Source organism: Leptidea sinapis, chromosome 41 (genome assembly GCF_905404315.1).
Source record: "Leptidea sinapis chromosome 41, ilLepSina1.1, whole genome shotgun sequence".
In the NCBI taxonomy this organism is placed as follows: domain Eukaryota; kingdom Metazoa; phylum Arthropoda; class Insecta; order Lepidoptera; family Pieridae; genus Leptidea; species Leptidea sinapis.
This window is the reverse complement of record NC_066305.1, coordinates 1,642,077-1,667,192: the sequence shown is the minus strand read 5'-3', so window position 1 is coordinate 1,667,192 and position 25,116 is coordinate 1,642,077. Positions and strand designations below refer to the sequence as shown.

At 38.0% G+C, this 25,116-nt stretch overlaps 1 protein-coding gene across 1 annotated transcript in view; it reads right to left on the bottom strand.

The window, feature by feature from the left end:
• The window catches only part of LOC126976523 (rho guanine nucleotide exchange factor 10-like protein), a 34,279-nt gene extending 9,772 nt beyond the window's left edge, over window positions 1-24,507 (bottom strand). The window contains exons 1-9 of the mRNA XM_050824897.1: window positions 24,366-24,507; window positions 20,503-20,679; window positions 9,108-9,267; window positions 7,758-7,987; window positions 6,312-6,434; window positions 5,280-5,435; window positions 3,983-4,181; window positions 2,300-2,502; window positions 1,291-1,548 (exon numbers count right to left, since the gene is read on the bottom strand). Coding sequence (XP_050680854.1) covers window positions 1,291-1,548; window positions 2,300-2,502; window positions 3,983-4,181; window positions 5,280-5,435; window positions 6,312-6,434; window positions 7,758-7,987; window positions 9,108-9,267; window positions 20,503-20,679; window positions 24,366-24,419 — 1,560 coding nt within the window. The 5' untranslated portion in view covers window positions 24,420-24,507. The remainder of the gene's footprint in view (window positions 1-1,290; window positions 1,549-2,299; window positions 2,503-3,982; window positions 4,182-5,279; window positions 5,436-6,311; window positions 6,435-7,757; window positions 7,988-9,107; window positions 9,268-20,502; window positions 20,680-24,365) is intronic.
• Window positions 24,508-25,116: the final 609 nt, after the last annotated feature.

Sequence of the window (25,116 nt, the reverse complement as noted above, 5' to 3'; positions counted from 1 at the left end):
TGCTCTGGAAGATAGCCCCAGGCAAAGCTTACCCGGTATATCTTGACTAGTAGCGGTACTAGGATATCCAGGCCTTTTTGAAGAAGCGCTGGAAAAATGTTGTCTAGACCGCTTGACTTGTAGGGTTTCAGAGTCTTGATGGCGCACCTTATATCCCGGGGTCTGATTATCTTTGCCGCTCTACGCCAGTCCTCGTCAAGAGGCCGTTGTGTAGGCGTTGCTACAGTTGGTTGATAGGTAGCCCCCGGAAAGTGGTGGGCCATCAGTACTCTTACGTTTTCTACGTCGTCGGCTGTAAAAGATCCATCTGGTCTCTTAAGCAGGTCGATTTGGCTAGGTTTGTCCTTGGCGAGCAGTTTGTGTACTCGGGATCCTTGGGGAATTTTAGATAAATCCTCGCAGAACCTCTTCCAAGATGCTCGTTTGGCCTTCCTAACTTCTCTGTTGTAGTGATTGTTAATTCATTATAATATAATAACTCCCACAAGATGGACCAACGTTCTGGTCAAATTCGCCGGAATACGTTGGATGAGGGCAGCACAGGACCGATCGTCGTGGAGATCTTTGGACGTTTTCCGGCTGATCTTGATGCTTGCTTTGCACACCGAAACAATGCGACGATGTGACGTCATCGAAGTCCATAGATAATGCAACCATTTATAATGACGACCGATATAGCCGAGTGGTTAGCAACCCTACCTACTAAGCTGAGGTCTTGGGTTCGAATCCTGGTAGGTGCAATCATTTATATGATGAATATGGATGTTTGTTTCCGAGTTATGGATGTTAATATGTATTTATGTATGTTTAAGTAAGTATATTGTATTAAATATATCGTTGTCTTGTAACCCATAACACAGGCTATATGTATAAGTATGCCTAATTTGGGGTATGATAATTTGTGTAAAAAGTGTGTCTATTATTATTATTATTAATAATATTATTATTCTCCTTATTATAATTTCATCTTATTTCTACATTTATATATATAACATATTTATAAAAAACAATATTATAAATATAAAAAATAGAATCCCGCCGGCGTTGGTTCACGACAATTCCACTGGTGGTTAGGGCGACAGCCTGAGGAACTTCCGCACGATGCGTGCCGTTCCCAAAACAGCTGCTTTCTGTAACTGACCCTTTATCCAGTTATCAAGTGAGAGCCCCTCGAGATGATGGTCCAGGCTCTTTGCTATAAGACCGTTTACGGACACACTATTGGGACAATTATTGTTGAATCATCATCCCACACGTCAGTAACCTATTGTTAATATTATTATTACGTACCTCGGTGAGCGTGTTCGAGCAGTGCACGGGTGCGGCCGTGACGTAGAGCGGCATGTTGTGCGGCGGCGGCGTGGTGGCCGGCAGTCGCCAGGCCGGACAGTTGGCCCTCGCCTGCGCCAGCTGAGCCAGGCGGAGCTCGGTGGCCCAGGCGCGTCTCGCTGTCGGCTCGTTGGCGCGGAACGTGAGCGGCTCGTCTCGTCCGCGGATCGTCAGCTGGAGGCAACAAGAGTCCACCCACGCCATTTCGTCGTCTTTTTTCTGTGGACAACGATATAGTATCGATACAGAACAACTTGATTTGGATTAAGTTTGTTATACTGGATTCTACTATAGAGGGGTAGGCTCCGCTTTGATGAAGAGCGCAGTTGTCGTGCCGCTCAGAACTTTTGGGATTTTTCAAGAATCCTGAGCGGCGTTGCATTGTAATGGGCAGGGCGTATGAATTACCATCAGCTGATCGTCCTGTTCGTCTCGTCCCTTATTTTCATTTAAAAAAATCAAACTATTATTCTTGCACACTGGTAATAGGACGTGAGTAATTCATTGAGTTTTTATGCACATGAGTTTAAAACAGTGGTTAGTGTTACATTAAAGTGTTTTATATAAATAATTTGTCATGTTTTTAAGTAATTACCCTCACTTCTGAGATTAATACACAAATAAAATTTTATGAACGATGCGGGACTCGAACCCACGACCTCCCAAGAAGCCACAACCTGAGAGATGAACAAAGTATACAAGACTTTATGACGATACGTCACTCGAACGGTTGACTCAGTTTGGAGAGCATTCACACGGAACGCGATAGGTTGTGGGTTCGAGTCCCGCATTGTTCATAAAATTTTGTTCTCAAATTTGATTTGAGTGTTTTATTTGTGTCGAACCCCAATAGCCCCAAGTACCCCAACAGCCCCAAGTACTCCACAGCTTATACAAATTATTTATTTAATGGAAACCCAACAATCTGTACTTTATTAAAATTGTCGTTAAAACTAAATGCATTTCATACCTGTATACTTTGCTGTATGCTCTGCAGCAGTGTTCTGAAGACTTCAGGCGTGAGCTGTTGGTAAGGTGTATGGAGTGAGGCGGCCAGGTCTGCCATGCGGGACACAGTCTCGTAGTCCTGCATCAGCGCCGACATCTCGCTGCAGAGGGAGTCACCAGTCGTGCTGCTGGAGGTGGAGCGGAGACTACCGCTCCGATTCATGCCTGGACATTTATTTAATATTTGCATTTATTTGTTACTAGCGCTAAGCTCATTACTGGTACGGCTAGGTAACTTTATTCAATCCTTTGTATTACGGGCTCTATAAACATTGAATGTCGCTTGTTTTCCGGGCGATTTTGGCGCACTTAATATTTACTTATATACATACGCACTATTTTATAATTTTTAATATTTCCTTCGATTTGTCACGGTTCTGACATAATCGCCTGGTTTCTTCCACTAGCATCAAACCTTTCATAAATGATCTCGTTCTCGACCTTACTAGTTCCAACAATTCCCTCGTAATGTAATTAATGTATACCCTCAATTTCCGAAGAGCTTCTACACATTTGTAATACAAAAATATATAAATTGAACATTCCAGAGTTATTCTTTATATTAACTTAAACTTTAAAAAATCACATACTTGTGCATCATATGCATAAAGAGGCATTGAATTCCTCTGTTGCTTATGGGTATATGTTGTTTGCTTGCGTATAATAGCTGCCGGACATATACGTTTTACGATTGGATTATCCGAATAGACAATGGTTCGGAGAGATCAACCTGTTTTTTTTTCGATAAGTAAACATAGGAACATGTGCGCCAGTTTTTATATCATGTTTTGTATGAAATACTCGCAAAACGGAAAATGAATTGGGAATAGCTTGAATTTTTTTCTTTTTTATGACAATAAGGGACGAGACGAGCGGAACGTTCATCTTATGGTTATTGATTGGCCCATAAAAATGCAGTGATCAAGATTCTTGAAAAACCCAAAAAATTCTGAGCGGCACTACAATCGCGTTCGTCACCTTGAGACCGTCATGTAAGATGTTAAATCTCATTTGCCCAGTAATTTCATTAGCTACGGCGCCCTTCAGACCGAAATACAATAAAGCTTAGACATACAACTAAGAGGGGCTCGAATCATCGACGATCAAGTCATCTCCGATCGGCTTTACTCTTTGGCGTTGCGTAGAGATGTGGGTTCTCTTTGCATCTTCTACTGCATTTATCACGAAAAGTGCTCGCAGGAGCTGTTCAGGTTGATGCCGAATTCCACCAACGGACATTACGTGCAAAGTACCACCCGGATCACGTTGACGTCTGGCATTCCATAACCGCGCGTTTTGCAACAAATTTCTTGCCACGCACATCCGCTTTGTGGAATCAATTTCCCGCTGCGTTTTTTCCGAACCGTTACGACTTAGGGACGTTCTAGAAAAAAGCATACTCCCACATTAAAGGCCGGCAACGCATCTTTTGACACTTGTTGTTGCGGATGTCCATGGGCGGTTGCCTCACCTCTCCCCATCCCGTGAGCCTCTTGCCCGTTTGCCCCCTCTTATATAAAAAAAAAATACTGCTTAAATAAAGGTCAGCGCCATTGTGGTACCCAAAATGTAGCCGGCTATGCAAAGGAGCCTCCTACTGGAAACTTGTATGGGGTTAGTTGAGGCGCAGCAACCAAAAATTTACCCTGAGCGAGCACCCTGCTGAGCGTGGGCGAAGTCCCTGTGTCCAGAACGTCGACGTCCTGTACGGGATGTGCCCACTTGAGCCCGAGTCGCTCCGCCTCCTCGCCCCCTGCACCCACTGACACACACACCACCAGGTCATTCAGCAACAGCAAGCGCCTTGGCTTGCATTTCGACAGCGCTCCCGATTGGTTGAACTCCTGCGGAAAACAAATAACTGCGTTAGAAGCGGTAGAAGGAATGACGGTTCTATAATTGGCGTTGCGTAGAGACGTCGCTTCATTGTGTGTCTTCTACCGCATTTATCAATAGGAGTGTTCCGAAGATCTGTTTAACCTGATTCCTGCCGACACGCCACAAGTTAGGATATCATCCTCACCACCTGGATGTGTGGCGGTCCTCCACAGTGCGGTTTTCATGGAGCTTTCTTCCACGTACTACAAAGCTGTGGAATGAGCTTCCTTAAAGGTCGGCAACGCTCTTGTGATTCCTCTGGTGTTGCAAGAGAATGTGGGCGGCAGTGATCACTTAAAACCAGATGGCCAGTAGGCTCGTTTGTCCTCCTAGTCCATAAAAAAAATGCTGCACGACACAGTTGTGAGAGGGATTATTTGAATTTCTATCGCTCTAACTGAAAGACGAGTGGTCGAGATGAACTGTCACACATACATTAAAGACATTTTTAGTATTATTTTGGCATAAAATCAAGGTAACGTTGCTTATTTTTATATTACCATCAACACTTCATAGATTACAAAAAATAGTTCAATTTAAAATAATCAAAACTTTTTAAATTAAAATTAACTTATAATTATATTAGTATAAGGCTAATAATTGTCATCCGCTTAACAGATAATGTTCATAATTTTAGGCCCGATTTGTTAAAAAATTATATGTGAATATTTTGTGACTATCTAGTACAAGAAATTTGTCTACGTTCTTACTAACTGTAAAAAATTTTGGTGTTATTAAAGTATTTTATACAACAGTTGTATAATGAGGATGGAGGAGGAGTCGTGGCGTCGTTCATTGCGATACAATTCACGCCACTCGTGTTTTTACCGAACATTTCTATGGGCCTACCATATCATATCTAGATTTAGTTGTCTGTGGCACTAAAACAAGTGTGCTTTTTTGGCGACATCAAAGTACAGCAGGCAACGCTTTTGTAGGCCATAGAGTATGGACTTTACAAAGACTCAATAAATCATATACTTATATTACTGATCGTGACTGTATAAATGACAGATAAAAGTAGGGGAGAAGAAAAATAAATAAATAATGATTGGTAATCTCACCAGTTGTATGAGGTCATCTTGTCTCAACAGATGTCGCTTGTCAGCGCGTGAGGCCAGCAGTCGGGCGGCGCCGAACCGGGAGGCTCCTCCCGCCCCTACAGCCCCGCCTGCTGTCACGCCCCCACGAGTCAAACGTCGCAACGCCGCACGAAATGCCTACAATACACATACTTCTATCAAACCACATATAAAAATGTCGATAAAAATTGAGTTAGAATTAACCTCTATATTGAGCAATGCACGCACACTAACACAAAGTGACATACAAATCGCGAGTGTCAGACGTAGCTTGTTACGCACACTAAAGTTATAAGCCTGGCATGTTTTCATCATTTGTCTACCAACAAGAGGCTCTATTTAAACGTATAAATTACCTATATATGATACAGACTATATTACTGTCAGTTTTACATGCAGATAATATACTTACAGATGTGCACTTAGAAAATAATATATTTTTGCGCTAGATTAAACTTTATTTAACTTAATTGTAAAACTTTTAAAAATTTCGCTAGATATTTTATTTAGTTAAAAATAATTTTCGTTTTTCCATATGTGGTAGCTTTTAAGTGGCCTAATATTTATTCACATGGTTTAACTGTATTGTGTTTGTGTCTATAAGTTTCCCTAATAAAATAAAATAATGCCGTTACTTCTTCAGATGAAATATATATATATATATATATATATATATATATATATATATATATATATATATATATATAAAAACTCAAAATTAATGACTCCTCGTGCTATTCTACGTTTGTAGAAAGAACAATATTGTAAAAATCTTGCAACGATGGCTTTGACAGTTAATTATTAAATAACGAATACGGCTATAATAATGGAAGAAACCAAAAAAAAAAACGAATGTCGCAAACGTCAGAAAATTTTAGGAACCAACTTCACCCTGTTACTTTTGTGTTATGCGCGCGCATCTTAAAATTTCACTCTCATCATTTTTTCATAACGCACCGAAAGAAGTATAACTTCAAAATAATTTCATGCAACAAGTGAATGATTGATCGTCACCTGTGTACGTTCGGCGTCTCGTTTCCGCTCGTTGAGCGCGTCCGCCATCGCCTCGAGTCGCGTGAGGGCACGTTGCAACGCAACGCGGTCCAAGTGACCCGGCGGCGTGTGTTTCAACAGATCCTGTATTAAACGAACAAATATCAATTAAATACCTAAATACAAAGCTCTATACAGATATAAATTAACAAAAAGGATAAAACTCGACTCAAGAAATTGAGGCAAGTAACAAGAATGCCAATGATCTGACAGTTCGCCGCTATGAGTTCTGAATCGAAACTTAAAAAAAACCGTCAAAAATGCTTAAAGGTAAATGTTTGTTAAAATTGAACTTATACAAATTAAATTTCTAACCAAAATCTATGGAACGATTCGGGAGTCGAGCTCAATACCTCTCGGTTTCCGTCCGAGCGATTTTCCACGGAGCCAACCGTTCAAGTGACGTATCGTTCATAAAATTAAATATATGCCTTGTTCAACTCTCAGGTTGTGGCTCCATCTACATGATCTACTTTACAGTTGATAACTTACTCAACCCCAATAATTGCATATTAGGAAATTAACTTGAGAGATAAAACTCGCGCATCAACTATGAGACCTGTGCGTGATAAGTTCGAATATTGAAATAATTTAAAATGATAAATTCAAAGTAAGATTTAAAATCACTTATTGAACGTCAAAACAGTCAAAAATTCTTATAGGTAGATGTTTGTTAAAACCCATTCGAATAGTATGCCTCAACCCTGAGAAGAATTCTTTTTTTTTATAAAATTTCGTTACAATGCAATCTTACAATAAAATTTACTGTACACACATAAATATAAGATAAATTCAAAGTAAGATTTAAAATCACTTATTGAACGTCAAAACAGTCAAAAATTCTTATAGGTAGATGTTTGTTAAAACCCATTCGAATAGTATGCCTCAACCCTGAGAAGAATTCTTTTTTTTTATAAAATTTCGTTACAATGCAATCTTACAATAAAATTTACTGTACACACATAGAAACAAAGATAATCTCCTGAAAAGAAGATATATAGATAACATTAATAAAAGAAACAAGAAAAAATTATTTATTCCAAAACACCAATTACAAAAAGTTAACGATTATTTCATGGGAAACTGTGTGTTTCTACAACAAACTCCCATCAAAAGTGACAGAGCTATCAATCCGTCAATTCAAATCTTATATTAAAAATAAATAATAAAGGAAGCCTATTATAGAAAAGATGAGTTTATAAATGCCAAGGTAGTTTTACCAGATGTCGCTCCATCTCCAAAACTTTCAGCTAGGTTATAAACAAGTAGGTATATAATTTAGTAGTGAAGGCTAATTACATATTTCACTAATAATATTAAAAATTAAAACAAAAGAATGAAGTATATAATGAAAAAAAGGTATTGCTTATAAGCTTGGTTATTCACGCACATTAAAATTAAAAATACCTGCAAAAACATAATGAACTGCGGGAACCGTTGCACCGGCTTCACCATCAGCCCGAAGAACGAGAGCCGGTCGTGTGCGCTGATCTGCTTCACCTTGAAGAAGTCAGCCAGCGCCGACTTGCGTTTGGACTCCATCTTGGCCAGCTCCATCGCCACCGAGAAGTTGTTGATGAAGTCCGAGTACACGTCCAGCACTACTGCCTTCGAGAACGCGTTTAGGAAGACCTCGCCTGCAATTGTATCAAATGAAAATTATAGAATTAAATTCCTTGCGCGGTTTTCATAGGGCGGTAAAGATTACAAGATCCGTGGCAGTTACCACTTACTTCCACCGAAAAACAAATGGGTTTTATAATAATTTTATTTATGACAATAAGGGGCGTACGAGGTAAATGAGCAGTACATTCAGCTGATGGTAATTGATACGCCTTGCGCATTACAATGCAGTCACGCTCAGGATTCTTGAAAAACCAAAAAAATTGCGAGCGGCACACAATTGCGGTCGTCAACTTGAGACATAAGATGTTAAGTCTCATTTGACCAGTAATTTCACTAGCTACGCCCTTCAGACCGAAACACAATTATGCTTACACATTACTGTTTCACGGCAGAAATAGGCGCCGTTGTGGTACCCACAATCTAGCCGGCTTCGTGTGCACAGCTGCCGCTAGTAGCCTTACCACTTCCGATTACGTAAGGTTCTTTTCCATTTGCCCCCTTTTATTTAAAAAATATATAAATAATGGGCCTTATGTTTACTAGGTACGCCAGAGAAACCACAAGGTAAGCGGGCAATATAAATAATGTATCCCAAGGAAATTTAAACGATTCCAGTTTACATTCTATATACATAATTATATGAAATGCCTATCACATGCACGTTCAATTAAAGAAATCCAACGAATCGAATTCGTTCAAACAGACAGTGAGGTGAGTATTGCAGGTTTCAGTTTTTCGGTAGTTATAAAGTAAAAGTAAAAAATTCAATCCGCTGTATTTTATTACTAAAGTAATGGGCGAGGATGATCACCTACCATCATGTAAGTATGGAGCTCGTCGGGTGATTACTGATATCTTAGATCATTTATAAGTCTAGATAAAAATCGAGTTAGAATTAACCTCTAGTTCGAGCCATGCACGCACACTTACATAAAGTGTCATACAAATCGCAAGACGTAGCTTGTCATCCACAAGTGTTAAACCTGAATCTAGACGTATAAATTATATAAGACTGATATAAAAAATACTGATGTAGATCGGAAAACATTTCCGAAGGAGAATTTTTAAAAAAAGCAGCGGTAAAAATTTGGTTTGTTTGGGCTAATCTACGAAAAAGCTGGAACGTCTCACCAATTTTTTCATCGCGGTCCCACGTGCGCGCGCAGTCCGAGAGAGCAGTCCGGAAGTGCAGGTGGCACTGCAGAATGTCTGGCAGCCGGTGGAACAGAGTCTGGATCTTGCCCGCGTTCAGTATCGCCGGGCTGCTTTCCTCCAGGGGCTTCTTATAGTCCTGCCAAATAATGCATAAATCGTTAATAGTCACTTTCGGGATACCTACATAAAATATTGCAATCCATTCGGCAATCGAACACGTTGCGTAGCCTAATTTACACTGTTGTCAGTGTACACTAAGATCCCATTGAGGAAGAAAAATCTGATGAGATTCTTGACTTTCTACGAGTAGAATAAAATGCTTCAGAGTGTGTGTTCGAGTCGAATTTTGAATCTGTTATCCTCAACCGACGGGACATTATGACCGGATCGGAAAAACGGCAGAGAAAAGATTAAGAGGAGAGAGGAAGATTATTTACAAATATCTATGATATCTTTCTAATGTACAACCAGCACAGTTAACAAGCATTACGTCAGTTTGCCTTTTGGCAAATGCCTCTCCTAATTTTTTTCACAATCCTCCATCCCTCGCCTTCTCCAACCTATACCAGCCGTGTCACAAATATAAACCTTCCATCGTTGCCTCCTTTACTCCCTTTTCCATTACAAAGATCATTAATATATTTGGACCATTTGGTTTTCGTACCCCTAGCATGTCTCTAACCCTCTTATATTATGTCAGTTCACTCACGTAATATCAATGACGTTCTAAACATATACAGACAAATCACGTCGCCTAAAAACAAAGCGCAAAATATGGAACATTTCACAAACGACACCATAATAAGCTTCAACAGCTATCTGTATACATTCAAATTCAAATATTTTTATTCAAAATAGGACGTGATATCACTTATTGTAAGCCAAAAAAAACTACCACCCATTCCAAAATGAATGCCTCAGGCGTGAGAAGAACGGGCGCAACAAAATCAGCGGGCTTTTTTTCTTCGTCAAAAATATGTTTACAAAGTAACATTCCACAATAAAACTTATTATTTAATAGCCTGAGGGCGGTCGCTCCATTCCTCGTTGACTCCACTCGTTTAAAATATACTTGATCAATAAGCAGCAATGTAAAACATTTATTTAGGTTTCGTATATTCAATTTAGAACCCGATTCGGACAGTGACATACGAATGAGGAGAAAAGTGTGCTTCCATTGTCTTTAAGCACACTTTTGCCTTTCCGCTATCAGACCGCGAATGATCCTTATATGAGAGTATAGAACGTCATTGCGTAACATATGTATAGAGTACCGTAAATATTTTTTTATAAAACAAGCTTAATATTAAAAAATATGTACAAATAAGTACCTACAATTAATTATTCCAAATAGATTTGAATAAATAACAAAATATCAAACATAACAATCAATTTCAAACAACTTTTACTGTAAACATTATTCACACCACACCTACAAGTTGACACTTGCAATAAAATTACTTTCGAGTGTCAAAGAATTTATTGAGCAACACAAAATAAACATTTTATAACTATACAATTGACGCTTATAAAAAAAATCTATACATCTACGCTTTTTGTTTGGATGAAAAAGGCAATATTATGACGGAGATAAAACGCGATGACAAACAAGTTAACCTTAGCAGTTTACGTCATTATCTGTCCCTCACTTAGATGTTATGTAGAAGTATGTAAGTAAAGACATATCTCGACACAATACATTATAAATGGCGTGTATGGTATTACGAAAGCGGCACATAAGCGATTTATAATTATGATTCCTATGACGGATGGCATCACTATGGTAAACATTATTTAAATGAAATCTAAAATCAATTTACTCCACATAACGAAGTTGGTAATGTGTAGGATTATTAGATATTTTACTCAGGCAGACAAAATAACTTATTTCTGCTCTTTTGAGGGTCAATAAACTATGTGGCAATATGATTTGCTCTTATTAATTTTGGGATATGCAAATAAAAAGACAATGATATAGTTTATATACTTAGATCATTCATACGTCTAGATAGACTATGACAGCTGTGAAAACGTCGAAACTAATAGAACTTAGAACCACGGACGAATAAAAAAAAGGACTCCACGCCGTGATATTAGCGAAAAAAAGTGAAGCACCGTTATGCTAGTGTGTTGTGCGGTTACTGGGGATACTAGTTACACAATTTTTTCTCCCTTAAATAATCATATATGGCCACAAATACTTATAAAGTATCGTTTTTACACTTTTTCACAACGCACGACGGCATTTTTAAAATATTTTATCGAGACGCAAACTGATCTGTCACACACGATGAAAATTCTCAAAATGGCCGCCTATCGTCATGTAATCGGCCTGTTTTGGTGCTATCCTGTTATGTAAGGTGACACGGAGTCCTAATTTTTTACAGGTCCGTGTTTAGAACTAACCCATTTTTTTATGAAAACAAGGGACTAAGGATAATTTATTTCTTACTCTGTATATATTTTTTTAATTTGAATTTCTTTGTGAATTCTTCTTTTGCAACTATGATAAAATATGTTTGTAAATCAATTATTATTATTATATGATTTAGATTTCTGACTTTTGTGTACATTATAATGGCACTATGCATATGTTTTAAAAATCAGTACAAAGTGTTCGCTACACGTACCTACCTATAGTGCTACATGTATCAAATTGCAATTGCAAAATTCCAGTCCACTCGTAACTAAGACCTAATCAAAATAGCGCGTAACAGGAGCTACCAGGAATCCATAAACGCAATGAAAGCGATCGTCGCAATTTAATACAGCGGCGACCTCGCAGTCAAGTCGCAAATAGTGCCTATTGAAACTGGCCCAATTCCGTATATGCAAATCCATAACATGTAAATTGAGTGAACAATACAAGTGGGCCATACTTATGTTTGTATTCATGTGAAATATTTTACATTTTGACATGTTTTGTATCCGTTTTACAAAGAGTTATGCTATTTAGGTCTCGAGACGCTTTGAAATTATTGTTGAATGCTTTAGTTTTCTAAAATTCTGTAGCGGAGCAGAGAGTTAATAATAATATATGAGTCTTGTATATAAAATTCTCGTGTCCCGGTGTTTGTTATCAAACTCCTTCGAAACGGCTGGAGTATCATCGGTCGGATGAGAATCGTCCACCATCTATTTTTCATACACCTAAATGATAAGTGTACCCTTTAGTTTAATGACTAATAATGAATGATGTTTGATGACCCACCCTAAATATTTTTTTTTGACAACATTTTTTCATTTAATTTTATTATGTTTCACATGCGACTTCAAATTTTCACTTTTCTACGATCAACCCATATCGCGATTTTTATATTATTCTGTTCCATCCGCAGATCCGCAATAGGGTTGCAAGATGGCAATCAAATATAATAATTATTGTAGTACGATTAATTTTATGTCTGAGAATCGGTTGTTTACTATTTTTTTTACAAGAAAAAATATTTATTATTGAATTTTGCTTTTTATTACTTTATAACATACAATACAACGGTTGCTGGGTCAGCTAGTGAGTTAATAAAAATAAGACGGCCAGGTAGTAAGAGTTCAATGTCCGAAATTTTGTTCTGCTTCGCGACCTGTTACATTTTAATCTTTCTACTTATAATTTTATTAACTCCGCATTTGCAATTTTTTATAGAAAGAGGAGGACAAACGAGCGTACAGGACAGGTCACCTGATGAACAGTGATCACCACCGCCCGCATTCTCTTGCACCACAAGAGGAATCACTGGAGCGTTTGCCTTTTAGAAAGGTGTACGCGCTTTTTTTTGAAGGTAAGGTATAGTTACGGAAAAATCACCTGTGCACACTTAACGATTACACCCGGTATAGTAAGTAATTTGTTTGATTTTGAACAATTCTGGATATAATTGATATTGCTTTTAAATAAGCCCTGTTTTTATTCAAGACACAAAGAAAATGGTCTCATTAGAGTAATAATATTAATACATAGCAATACAGGGATAAAGATAAGTAGGTACTGTTTTAACGATTATACCCTGTGGACATACGCGATACGCGTTTATTGGAAATATATATGTTATCAGTCTGAAAATTCAGATACCCAGACAAATTCTCAGTTTTTCTTTACGTAATATTTAAAATTAAAATGATAGAAATATAAAATGATCTTACTTTATATCACAGTACAAATAATCTATGGATATATTTTTAAGTGTTCAAACAATGACCTCACCAATGAAATCATGTTTCGCAAAGGTGTTAGTGAATGATTATAAAGGTGTGAATATTTAGTACCTTGTCCAATAATTACATTTTATAAACTGTATTCAGTAGATAATGCACTAGTAAACCAACTAATTTGGCGACAAGGGCTTGTACTATGGAATTAAAGAAGATAATTTGATACTAATCTTATGCTCCATTAAAATTAACCAAATCACAAGTATTTCAATATTGAATTACTAGTCCACTGTTATGGATGGCACGTGTAAATAATTAAAAAGAATACAATCGAATTGAGAACCTCCTCCTTTTTTGAAATCGGTTAAAAAAGTATTTTTTTTTTTAATCTGTGGTGTGTCAAACACAGAAATGAACGGTCATTCACTCGTTACGAATAATATACGTAAATAAATCAAGAGTTATATTCAAAGTCGCAGTATCCCTTATTACTTATGAGTGTATGAAAAAAAAATTACAAACAGCATATGAACAAAATAAAATTAAAAAAAAAAAAAATATGAACGACGCGGGACTCGAACCCACGACCTCTAACGTTGCGTGCGAGTGCTCTTCCAACTGAGCCAACCGTTCGAGTGACGTATCGTCATAAAATCTTGTATGCATTGTTCAACTCTCAGGTTGTGGCTTCATCTACAGGATCTACTTTACAGTTTATAACCTGCTCAACCCAATACAACATAACAAATTGTTTACATTAGCATATTATGCATGTTTTTACAATCTATCTATATATAAAAATCAATTGCTGTTCGTTAGTCTCGCTAAAACTCGAGAACGGCTGGACCGATTTGGCTAATTTTGGTCTTGAATTATTTGTGGAAGTCCAGAGAAGGTTTAAAATAAATAGGAAAATGCTGCTAAATTAAATAAAAACAACAAATTTGTTTTTCCTTTGATGTGTCCATACATAATTTCTATGAGAGAATTTATTGACGCACGGTTTGACAGTTCTGCTGTGAAACAATTACGACAGCAGGGTGCATATTTTACGAAGTAATTTTTGATGTTATTATTAATGACAAATTCATATTAAAAACATTATTTTATTTATTATATACAGAACAACGTCTGTCGGGTCAGCTAGTGTTAAAATATAAATCAAACCCAAGTACCTAATTCATGATGTGATTGGCTGCGGTCTCCTATGTTTTAGAATATCGAATGTGCCAAATGGACCAATTTGCGTCAATTCACTCAAAACTCTTGCGCAACACCAATATAAAAGCAACACTAATTGCTACCAATTTCACCGCACTTCCTTCACAAACACAGACAGCAAAGAGTGGTTGTATTAATTGCTTGGCGTGTCGATTAGCTTTTATCGTATCAATCATATTTTACGATTGATTTGGGAATATATCAGTTTTGGGTCATATATTATGTTATAACATTAACTTATCTTTCCTATCATCCGGAGATACTTTCTGTATGTATAATTAAAAAAAAAATACAACTTCGTCTCAAAATTTTATTTATGTAATTTGTTATGTTTTTAAAGTGATAACCCTCACTTCTAGTATTAATACACAAATAAAATTTGAATACAAAATCCTATGAACGATGCGGAACTCGAATCCTCTCGTGTTCAGTGCGTCATCTCTTCCAACTGAGCTAACCGTTCGAGTGACGTATCGTCATAAAATCTTGTATGCTTTGTTCAACTCTCAGGTTGTGGCTTCATCTACAGGATCTACTTTACAGTTGATAACCTGCTCAACTCCAACATTTGCATATATATAGGAAATTGGCTTGAGATCGCTCTTGCAAATCTAAACAATTTGTTATGTTTTTAAAGTGTTATGTTTTTAAAACCTCACTTCTAGGATTAATACATAAATAAAATTTGAAAACAAAATCCTATCAATGATGCGGGACTCGAACCCACGATCTCTCGCGTTCCGTGCGAGTGCTCTTCCAACCGAGCTAACCGTTCGAGTGACTTATATCGATTTAATATATATCTCATTTTACGGTGCCGTATCCAAAGGGTAAAAATGAAACCCTATTACTAAGAATACGCTGTCCACGCGTCCGAAACGTGATAGTAAACAGTTGATATTTTTATTATGGTGCCGCTGTATCAACAAATACTGAAAAACATAATAAAATAAATATTTAAGGGGCACCCATACAGCAAGCGTGATGTTTTTGCTCGATACTTATAACGGAAATAGGATGATGCTTGAAATATTCACAGAATGTTTAGTTATATATCCACTAAAATAAATAATTAAATTAAAATTAAAATAAATTATTATTTTAAGGGCCGCTTATATATCCGCTAATATATCCGCTTTAAAATAAATAATTTATACAACATACATGATTTTTTTTATTCGTTTTTGCTCAAGAACCGAGTCCAACTCGCACTTGGCCGGCGTTTTAATTCATATGGCCTTTAATTTCTTATCATTCATTCATCCATAGATATCCCAAAGTATAATCACGATTTGTAAAGACTCTTAGGTCTTAGTTGATCTCCTTTGCCGTCTGTTTGTTTGGCAAAAAACTAAAACTATCCAATCTTAATATATTTATTTTTTATTTTTATTTATTTATAACACTATACAAAATTATATTATGTTCTTTCTAGCGCAACTTTATTAATGACCTTATTACTAAACAAAACAATACGCAATTATTTATATAGACTAAGAAATCACATAAAACATTAGTTGACAAAGGTAATAAAACTTTGGTACCTGCAAATATTCACTAGAAATTTAGATAATAAATGCTGATGCAAGTTTGTTTGATTGTACCGTTCTCACACCTGAACTGTTCAACCGGTCCATCATTATATTAAGCACGCACGTGGTACAGAACACAATATAGAATACATTTAATCCCCATATTTATAAGGCTGAGATCTATAGGGCGCATTCAGACTTTGCTCAGACTTTACTTACGTAAACCTTAACATAATCTGTTCGTGAGTGTAAGCTTAGCATAATAAAAAAGCGCGTACACCTTCCTTAAAGGCCGGCAACGCTCTTGTAATTCCTCTGGTGTTGCAAGAGAATGTGGGCGGCGGGGATCACTTAACACCAGGTGACCCGTACGCTCGTTTGTCCTCCTATTCCATAAAAAAAATCTTTCTGAAACAATACTGTGCTTAAGATAAGACATGACAGCCCAATACAAAAGTCAAGTTCGCGTTTTATACACTCAGCTAAGTTTTACTTGAGTGAAATCTGAGCAAAATCTAAGTATATATATATATACTATAGATCTCAATCTAAGAGTTATCAAATTAGTGCGCTACCAATTAAACGCGTACGAGTTTACCAGTGGGAGGCTCCTTTGCACCGGATGCCGGCTAGATTATAGGTAACACAACGGCGCCTATTTCTGCCATGAAGTAGTAATATGTTAGCATTATTACTGTGTTTCGGTCTGAAGGGCGCCATAGCTAGTGAAATTACTGGGCAAATGAGACTTGATAACTTGTCTCAAGGTGACGAGCGCAGTTTTAGTGCCGATCAGAATCGTTGGGTTTTTCAATAATCCTCAGCGGCACTGCATTGTATAATGGGCAGGTCGTATCAGTTACCATTACCATCAGATGAACGTCCTGCTCGTCTCGTCCCTTATTTTCATAAAAAAGGAAATAAGTTATAACCCTGTAAAACAAACACACTTCAGGTTGCAAGCGATTTGTTTCTAGATGTTTCACAAAGCTAAATATTATAATGCAAAGGTATTTAACATAATTAAAACACGTAAACCATGAGTCAGGCTATTGAAATGAAATGTTATTGATTAGCTCATTCCTTGAGAGTGAACAAGTAAGCTGCGGAATGCAACGAGAGCGGCCGATCGTTCATCATAAGGGACTACGCGCACTTATTCAGCTCTTTTCAGCTTTTGTCCATAGAAAACAACAATTTTGTATGGAGACGAGTACGTGTCGATACAGCTTTCCGCTTCCATTCTGCTTTCGCGGCAAACCAGCATAAAATGAGGATAAATGTGTTTTTATTATGTGAATGCTATAGAGAGCGTTCGGCGCTGTTCGCCGTCGAATGCGGCGGAACAACTCTTTACAGGGATGGTTCGCGACTCCTTGTCGACAAGTTGCGACCTGTATTGTTCCTGCATTGATTTGACGTAATCATTATGCACGCAAAGATTAAAGAGTGCAGACGTCATTTAAAGTTATAATCCTCATTCTTACGACCCGTCCGCGGCTGATAGAAGCAGAGCTGTATAAGTGTGACCAAAATCGTTCAGCGAAACGCGAATGGAGCTGAATAAGTGCGCGTAGTCCCTAAAGCAAACGACAACTTCAGGAACAAGTTTGGTTTGCAAGTTGCTGTGAGCGCGATCATGTCACATTGCGTAAGCGAAACATTTCGCAGCGGCCTTGTAAATGCTGGTAATTCGCACGAGACACACGCCGAAGTTGTAGAGTGCGCGCCTAGTGCATGGGTGGACAATTCCGTGCTTGCGAAATTGAGATATTTAAGGCGGAATATATTGCGTTGAGCTAAACGGTTTACGCAAAAGGCCAATAGACTATTAAGTTTAGTGATAAATACATTTTAATGCTAATAGTGTACGTAAATTGTACGGCGTATTAAGCCGGCTCTGTTAAAGCCAATTCAATTGTATTTTCGCTTTACTGCCGTCCTCGGGGCACGGAGATATAATTGCTGGAGTTAACCGGACAAAGGAGATTAAATCACGTAAACAACTATGTACTAGCTGTCGCAGACGTTCGCATTTTTTTTTCTTATGAAAATAAGGGACGAGACGAGCAGGACGTTCAGCTGATGGTTATTGATACGACCTGCCCATTACAAATTACAATGCAGTGCCCCACTCAGGATTCTAAAAACACCCAAAAATTCTGAGCGGCACTACAATTGCGCTCGTCTCATTGAGACATAAGATATTAAGTTTGCCCAGTAATTTCACTAGCTACGGCGCCCTTCATAACGAAACACAGTAATGTTTACATATTACTGCTTCACAGCAGAAATAGGCGCCGTTGTGGTACCAATACTCTAGCCGGCATCCTGTCCAACCCACTGGTAAAGAGATGCATGCAAGAGAAGAGAATAAAATACTTTATCGGTTGGTCCAATTTCATGTGTTTCTTTTTTTCCCCGAAAAACTGTTAGTTTGTCGTAGGTCAGACTATAGTTTGAATTACGACTCATCGTTCAGTCAAAATAAGTACAACTCGTAGAAAATTCTAGAAATTTATTGCGATGAAAAGTAACGGTGATTCTGATAATAATCAAAGAATTCACCAATCGATTCGATCGGGGATAGATGACTTAAATGAGTTCCGTTTACTCTGTTGGCCTGTAACAAATACAAACAGTGGGTCAACTTCTTTGTTCGGCCGCTAAATCACCGTTGCCGCGACGTTATTATCGCTAAAAGCTTAGATAATTTATAGGTCTAGATAGAGCCTCTTGCTGCTAGACAACCGATGAAAACAACCCAGGTTTATGACGTTAGTGTGCGTAACTAGCTACGTCTTACACTGACGATATCAAAATAGAGGTTAACTGCCAAACCCAATTTTTTTTCGACGTTTTCACAGCTGTCAGTCTATCTAGACGTATAAATGTTCCACGACTAAAAGTTTACAAGGGTCGACACAAAATTTTCTGCAAGATTTTGAACACACAGCCAATTACAGCACAGGTGGTACGCATAATTGATGTAAGCCACGTAAAAAAGTGCTTATTTGATAAATACAAATCACTATGTACGCAGCGGAGTCTTATTGTGGCATGAGTATACAATATCACGTGGAAGTCTACAAAGAAGTCTACGAAGATTTCGTCTACATGATGTGCCTAAATACGAGTACCGAGACGCAATACACCGAATCGGTAAGACCGAGGAAGTCGCGGGTAGGCGCGGGAGACACCGCTCTGCTTAATACCACTATGTTAATAAACGATGTTCATCCCTTGACAGATAATTGTTAATGTTCACGTTTTTATGGTTAGCAATCATGAAAATTATTTATTGGGGCAACATTACGAGCGCAGAACGACATTGATTTATACCAAGCGAGCGTTCAATAAACGGTTAGGGCTGTACATAAACAGAACAGGAAACCTCACACGAACGCAATTTCCTAGACAATTACGTAAACACCCCACAGTATAATACTTAAGGCTGGCGACACACTTGCACTAAAGCAATGACACACTGATCAACCCTCTCATGTTCCATTTTTGTTATGAAAATTTCTTTTATAAAATAATATTTGTTATATAGTCAATTATCTTCATTCATGCAAAAGATTTATTTTTTGGAAAAGGAGCACAAACGAGCGTACGGGTCACCTGGTGTTAAGTGATCACCGACGCCCACGTTTTCTTGCAACATCAGAGGAATCACAGTAGCGTTGCCGGCATTTAAGGAAGGTGTGCGCGCTTTTTTTGAAGATACACATATCGTATCGTCCCGGAAACACCGCACAAGGCTCATTCCATAGCTTTGTTGTACGTGAAAACCGCACTGTGGAGGACCGCCATACATCCAGATGGTGGGGATGATATCCTAACTTGTGGCGTGTCGTGCTAAGGTGGAATTCAGCGGCAGGAATCAGTTGAAACAGCTCTTCGGAACACTCCCCGTGATAAATGCGGTAGAAGACACACAATGAAGCGACGTCTCTACGCAAAGATGGAAATAAAATACGTAGGTGATATATACACAATGTCATATAGCGACATTATTTTTTTTACGCAGAGGAGTCTACCTTATCATAAACGCAATACCAGAAGAATTGCGACAGACAGCAGCATAGGTGTGTTAATGCTAGATCTTATAAGAGTGATGAAAGACGTTTTACCAGTGGGACGTACCTTTGCACAGGATGCCGGCTAGATTATGAATAACAACAACGGCGCCTATTTCTGCCGTGAAGCAGTAATATGTAAACATTACTGTTTGGGTCTCAAAGGCGCCGTAGCTACTGAAATTACTGGGCAAATGAGGCTTAACATCTTATGTGTCAAGGTGACGAGCGCAGTTGTTGTGCTGCTCAGAATGTTTGGGTTTTTCAAGAATCCTGGACGGCACTGCATTGTAAATGGGCAGGGTGTAGCACTTACCATCAGCTGAAGGTCCTGCTCGTCTCGTCCCTTATTTTCATAAAAAAATAGTAATTGATGACAAATCTTACATTGATCAGCCTCTGCAAAGTTGCCACGTAGGAGTTCTCGCTGTGAATGATGGCAGCTACTACGTGTCTTCTCCTGAGCTGCACCGGGGACAAAGAGTCCGGCGGGGGACCGAGTGAGGGAGGCGGTGTCCTGCCTCCGCGGACCTCACCACCGCACGAGAACATGTCTTCTTCCAGCTGAAATGAAACAGCGTAATTATATAAGCATTCATTTTATTCAATTATGGTTTGTTGGTGCCTGGGAGGACGGTGAAAACAATTCAACTGATGTTAAGCCAATAGCGCTCTTTATTCAATATACTATACCTACAGGCCAAGGCAAAACCTTGAGGCTCATTAAGGCGAAGAGTAAGCAGAAAACACACAAACATGGTGTTTTTAGACAAATTTTGTGGTGGAAAGTATAGCATTTCGAGCTATGAACACTACTTAATCCTGTTACACATATCCTTAAGCCTTATTTGTAGGTTGCTAATGCTTGCTATTGGTTATAGTTAACACTGCCGAACTCTTAACTACCACTTTTCTTTGAACAAGTTTTTTGGCATGGCGTGACGCATTTTTTTGGTACTTCTCTCAGAAAAGTTATTCTTATAGCTTGTACTTTTTTGTGTAGGTTAATTTATTCAGATTATTAGTGAACAACGAGGATTGTAAGCATATAAACTGTTTTCCACGCAAGAATTTTGAAAATATTGGCTTTGTTACATAGATGGCGGGCCGGCAGCTGAACTCATATCCGCTCAAGGTCGCTGGCATTTAGTGTCGCCTTAAACGCCTCTGCCATTGCGGCCACTAATGCATAAGCGTAACACCATCCTTGGCGACTATACCCTGCTTCCACGGTGCTGTTTGTAATACTCGCGACAAGGTAAAAGCTAAAGTTACGGTTCCTAAAGGCGGCAGGACTTGACGATGAATGACGAACTCAATAGTTAAATTCTGGACGCAGTGTTACTAGGACTCACCAGGACTAGACAAATAGCCCAAATAAAAATAAAAATATGTAGAGGATAGTCGTTGCCAATCTTTGAGGTTGTAATGCATTGCTTGTAAGCTTTGAGATCCCAAGTCCGAAAATACAGATTATTCAACAATTTGTCGGTACATATCGAAACATTATACGAAAAGTAAAAATTTAAGGAACAAGAATTAAATTAGCTTGTTTTGTTTTAAAAAAAATCTTGTACTGTTTTGATTAAGATTTATAAATAACTATAAGAAAGCGACTTCAAAATAGTGCCCTGTAGATACTGTTATGGAATAAACTTTATAAAACATTTAAATTCGTTCCCACGTCGCGTAGGTATTTGTGTATAAATAAAATATTATATCTACTGTTATTAATTATTGTTACTCGTAATAAATGATTAGTAAGTTCTGCAAACCGAATTGTGACACTGTCATGACACAATAATATAGTACCTACGTGACAGGTATGTCGTTTCCTGTGACCTTTGCTCATTTCAACGAGTCTACTCAACCTTACGATGACGTCGACATGGACAGAGACGGGAAGTAAAAGAAAACTATAATATATTCTAATTATTACGACTTAGACACGTCCGAATTGAGAGAATACTCTAAATCTACCAGGGGGAGGCTCCTTTGCACAGGCTGCCGGCTAGTCTATGGGTACCACAACGGCGCCTATTTCTGCTGTGAAACAGTAATGTGTAAACATTACTGTGTTTCGGTCTGGAGGGCGTCGTAGCTAGTGAAATTACTGGGCAAATGAGACTTAACATCTTATGTCTCAAGGTGACGAGCGCGATTGTAGTCCCGTTAAGAATTTTTGGGTTGATCAAGAATCCTGAGCGGCACTGTATTGTAATGGGCAGGGCGTATCGATTACCATCAGTTGAACGCCTTGATCGTACTTTAATTTCATTAAAAAAACCCAAGGAGGAGTGAAAAGAATTTTTAAACAGTAATGTGTAAGCATTACTGTGTTTCGGTCTGAAGGGCGCCGTAGCTAGTGAAATTACTGGGCAAATGAGACTTTACATCTTATGTCTCGAGGTGCAAGGTTGCAGTGCATACTAAATATAACTATAAAAAATACTCTTCTGGTATTCTTCACAATTAGTAATCATTTCTCTTCGGTGCTATTATTAGTTCTGACGTATTTCGTACAACTTATTATTCCCGGCTGGTACAGAAATTCTTATTATCCAAAATGACGCGTGATTGAAATATTAACAACACGATATTTAGCAGAATCGCGCCGAACTCACAGCTGATAATGGTTTAATTTGAAATGTGTGAATTTATGATTTCCTGTTACATAACGTCCATATTGTTCAACGATAGTTTAAACAAACAAAATCACAGAACAATAGATATGCTGATATCTATTCTTTTGTTGCATAAATGTGACATCGATTTAAGTAGTTTACATACATACAAGTCATATAATTTAAAATATAATCGTCCACAGATAATTAAGTACGCTAACATTTTGAATTTGTTTTAACAACAAGTTATTGAAAATTTATGATGATGGAAATGGGGATGCATCTTCAGATTTTAGAGGGAATGGAAGGAGCGGATGGTCCATCTTTTTTTTTCATGAAAATAAGGGACGAGACGGGCAGCTGTTGGTAATTAATACGCCCCGCCCATTACAATTGCAATGCAGAGACGCTCAGGATTATTGAAAAACCCAAAAATTTCGAGCGGCACTACAATTGCGCTCGTCACCTTGAGACAAGATGTTAAGTCTCATTTGCCCAGTAATTTCACTAGCTACGGCGCCCTTCAGACAGAAACAATAATGTTTACACATTACTGCTTGAGCCGGTATCCTGTGCAAAGGAGCCCCTAGGCAACATCATGTCATCATCAGGCGTAGTTTTGCGTTACGACTCGGAAGAATAATTTGAATTGAAATGCTATAAATTATTCTAGAACGAAATTTGAAATCGGTTCGCGATGCGCGGACCATATTCTGACTCTGCGGACCACTGGCTAGGAACCACTGGTCTAGATAGAGTCTCTTGTTGTTACACAACCGATAAAACAAGCCAGGAATATTACCTTAGCTACGTCTTACACTCGCGATTTGTATTACACTTTATGTTAGAGTGCGGTTAACTCCAAATAGAGGTTATTTCTAAAGGTCTTGTTTTCGACACAGCTGTCAAAGACTATCTAGACGTATAAATGATCTAAGACTGTAATGCCGCTAAAAAAAAAAAACAAAATATAATAAAAAGTCAGATAACCAATTTCAAAATGGCCACTATACAAAATATTTTTTTTTACTTTATTGGTATTTAAAAAGTAAAAAATGCTATATCTCGCACGACGCGGGAACCCTTCGTTTACGAGTCGGACTCAAACATAATCCAAATTTTGTAATAATTGTCAGAACAAGACCGCTCTTGGTTACAATCATAATATTAATTAATAAATTATTTATAATCAGACTGTATGCACCTCCATGTTAATTAGAATATTATTAATAACTTTTGAAGGTTATCAAAGTTTTAACTCTTTGTTCACGAATACATCGGATTTGTTCTGTTAGTGAATAAACGTGTTATGGTGACCAGTGAAAAATTATATTAATCATTATTATCAATCTAAATTGTTTTATAAGAATTAGCACCTGGGATCTGTTAAAATGATTGCATGCGCATGTTATATTTAATAAGTAAGCTTAGTGTAAGATGATGAGATTAGCTCGTAAACTTTCGTGTATAATCGTGCTCCCGCGTGCGTTCGGCCGCGTCTACCGATTACACCGGGGGCGATGACGTCAGCGAATCACATCACCGGGACACTGTCACCACGGGCAAAGCGTGTTAAACTGTAAACGTCAAAAGTCCATCCACACCCTTGGAGCGTACACGACTTACGTCAAGCAGCATCGAATACTGCGCTTTGTCGTTCCAAAGCCTAACACAGAACATGGTTGCGGCCTAAAACTGGCGAACAGAGATCACTTTTGACATTTACGAATAGCACGTTACACATGCCGTCTCACTAAAAATACACTGAAGTGAAGAATTACAATCGTAAACATGAATCCGTCGTAGACCTGCCGGCGAGCGCACATCTCCGTATCACATGTTCAGAATTATTTGTTTAGAACCGACCACGACGCGATCACAGCACTGCGCGCGACGCAAGGACTTACTACAATAAATGTCGTAACGCAAATTAAGTATGTCCTACCGAGACAAACGCCTGATCGTGAATCATCAATGGTATAAATGATTCATATTATGTATAGCTGCGGCTTCCCATTGCAAGTGGAATTAAAGATAATGAATGAAGTCCTACAATCCAATAAGAAGTGTTCGCTTCATTGCCAGAGCATCCTTGTCAACGTCTATGTTAGGCAATCTCTGTCTATTTCTGCTCTGTGTTAAGTATTAAAATCAAACGAAAGTTGCGTTTGCGCATAAGGTTGAGTTTAATTACAATGTTTCTTAATTTCATTTTTTAATTATAGAAATATGAAGTATTCAGGTGAAGGATTAACGTAAATATGTTGTTTCACTGACAAAATTACGAGTTGTATTATAATAATTTTCTGTTACACAAACGTTTTGAGCATTAACTAAGATTATGTGTAATTAATGCATCGTAATGTGTCACCGGCGT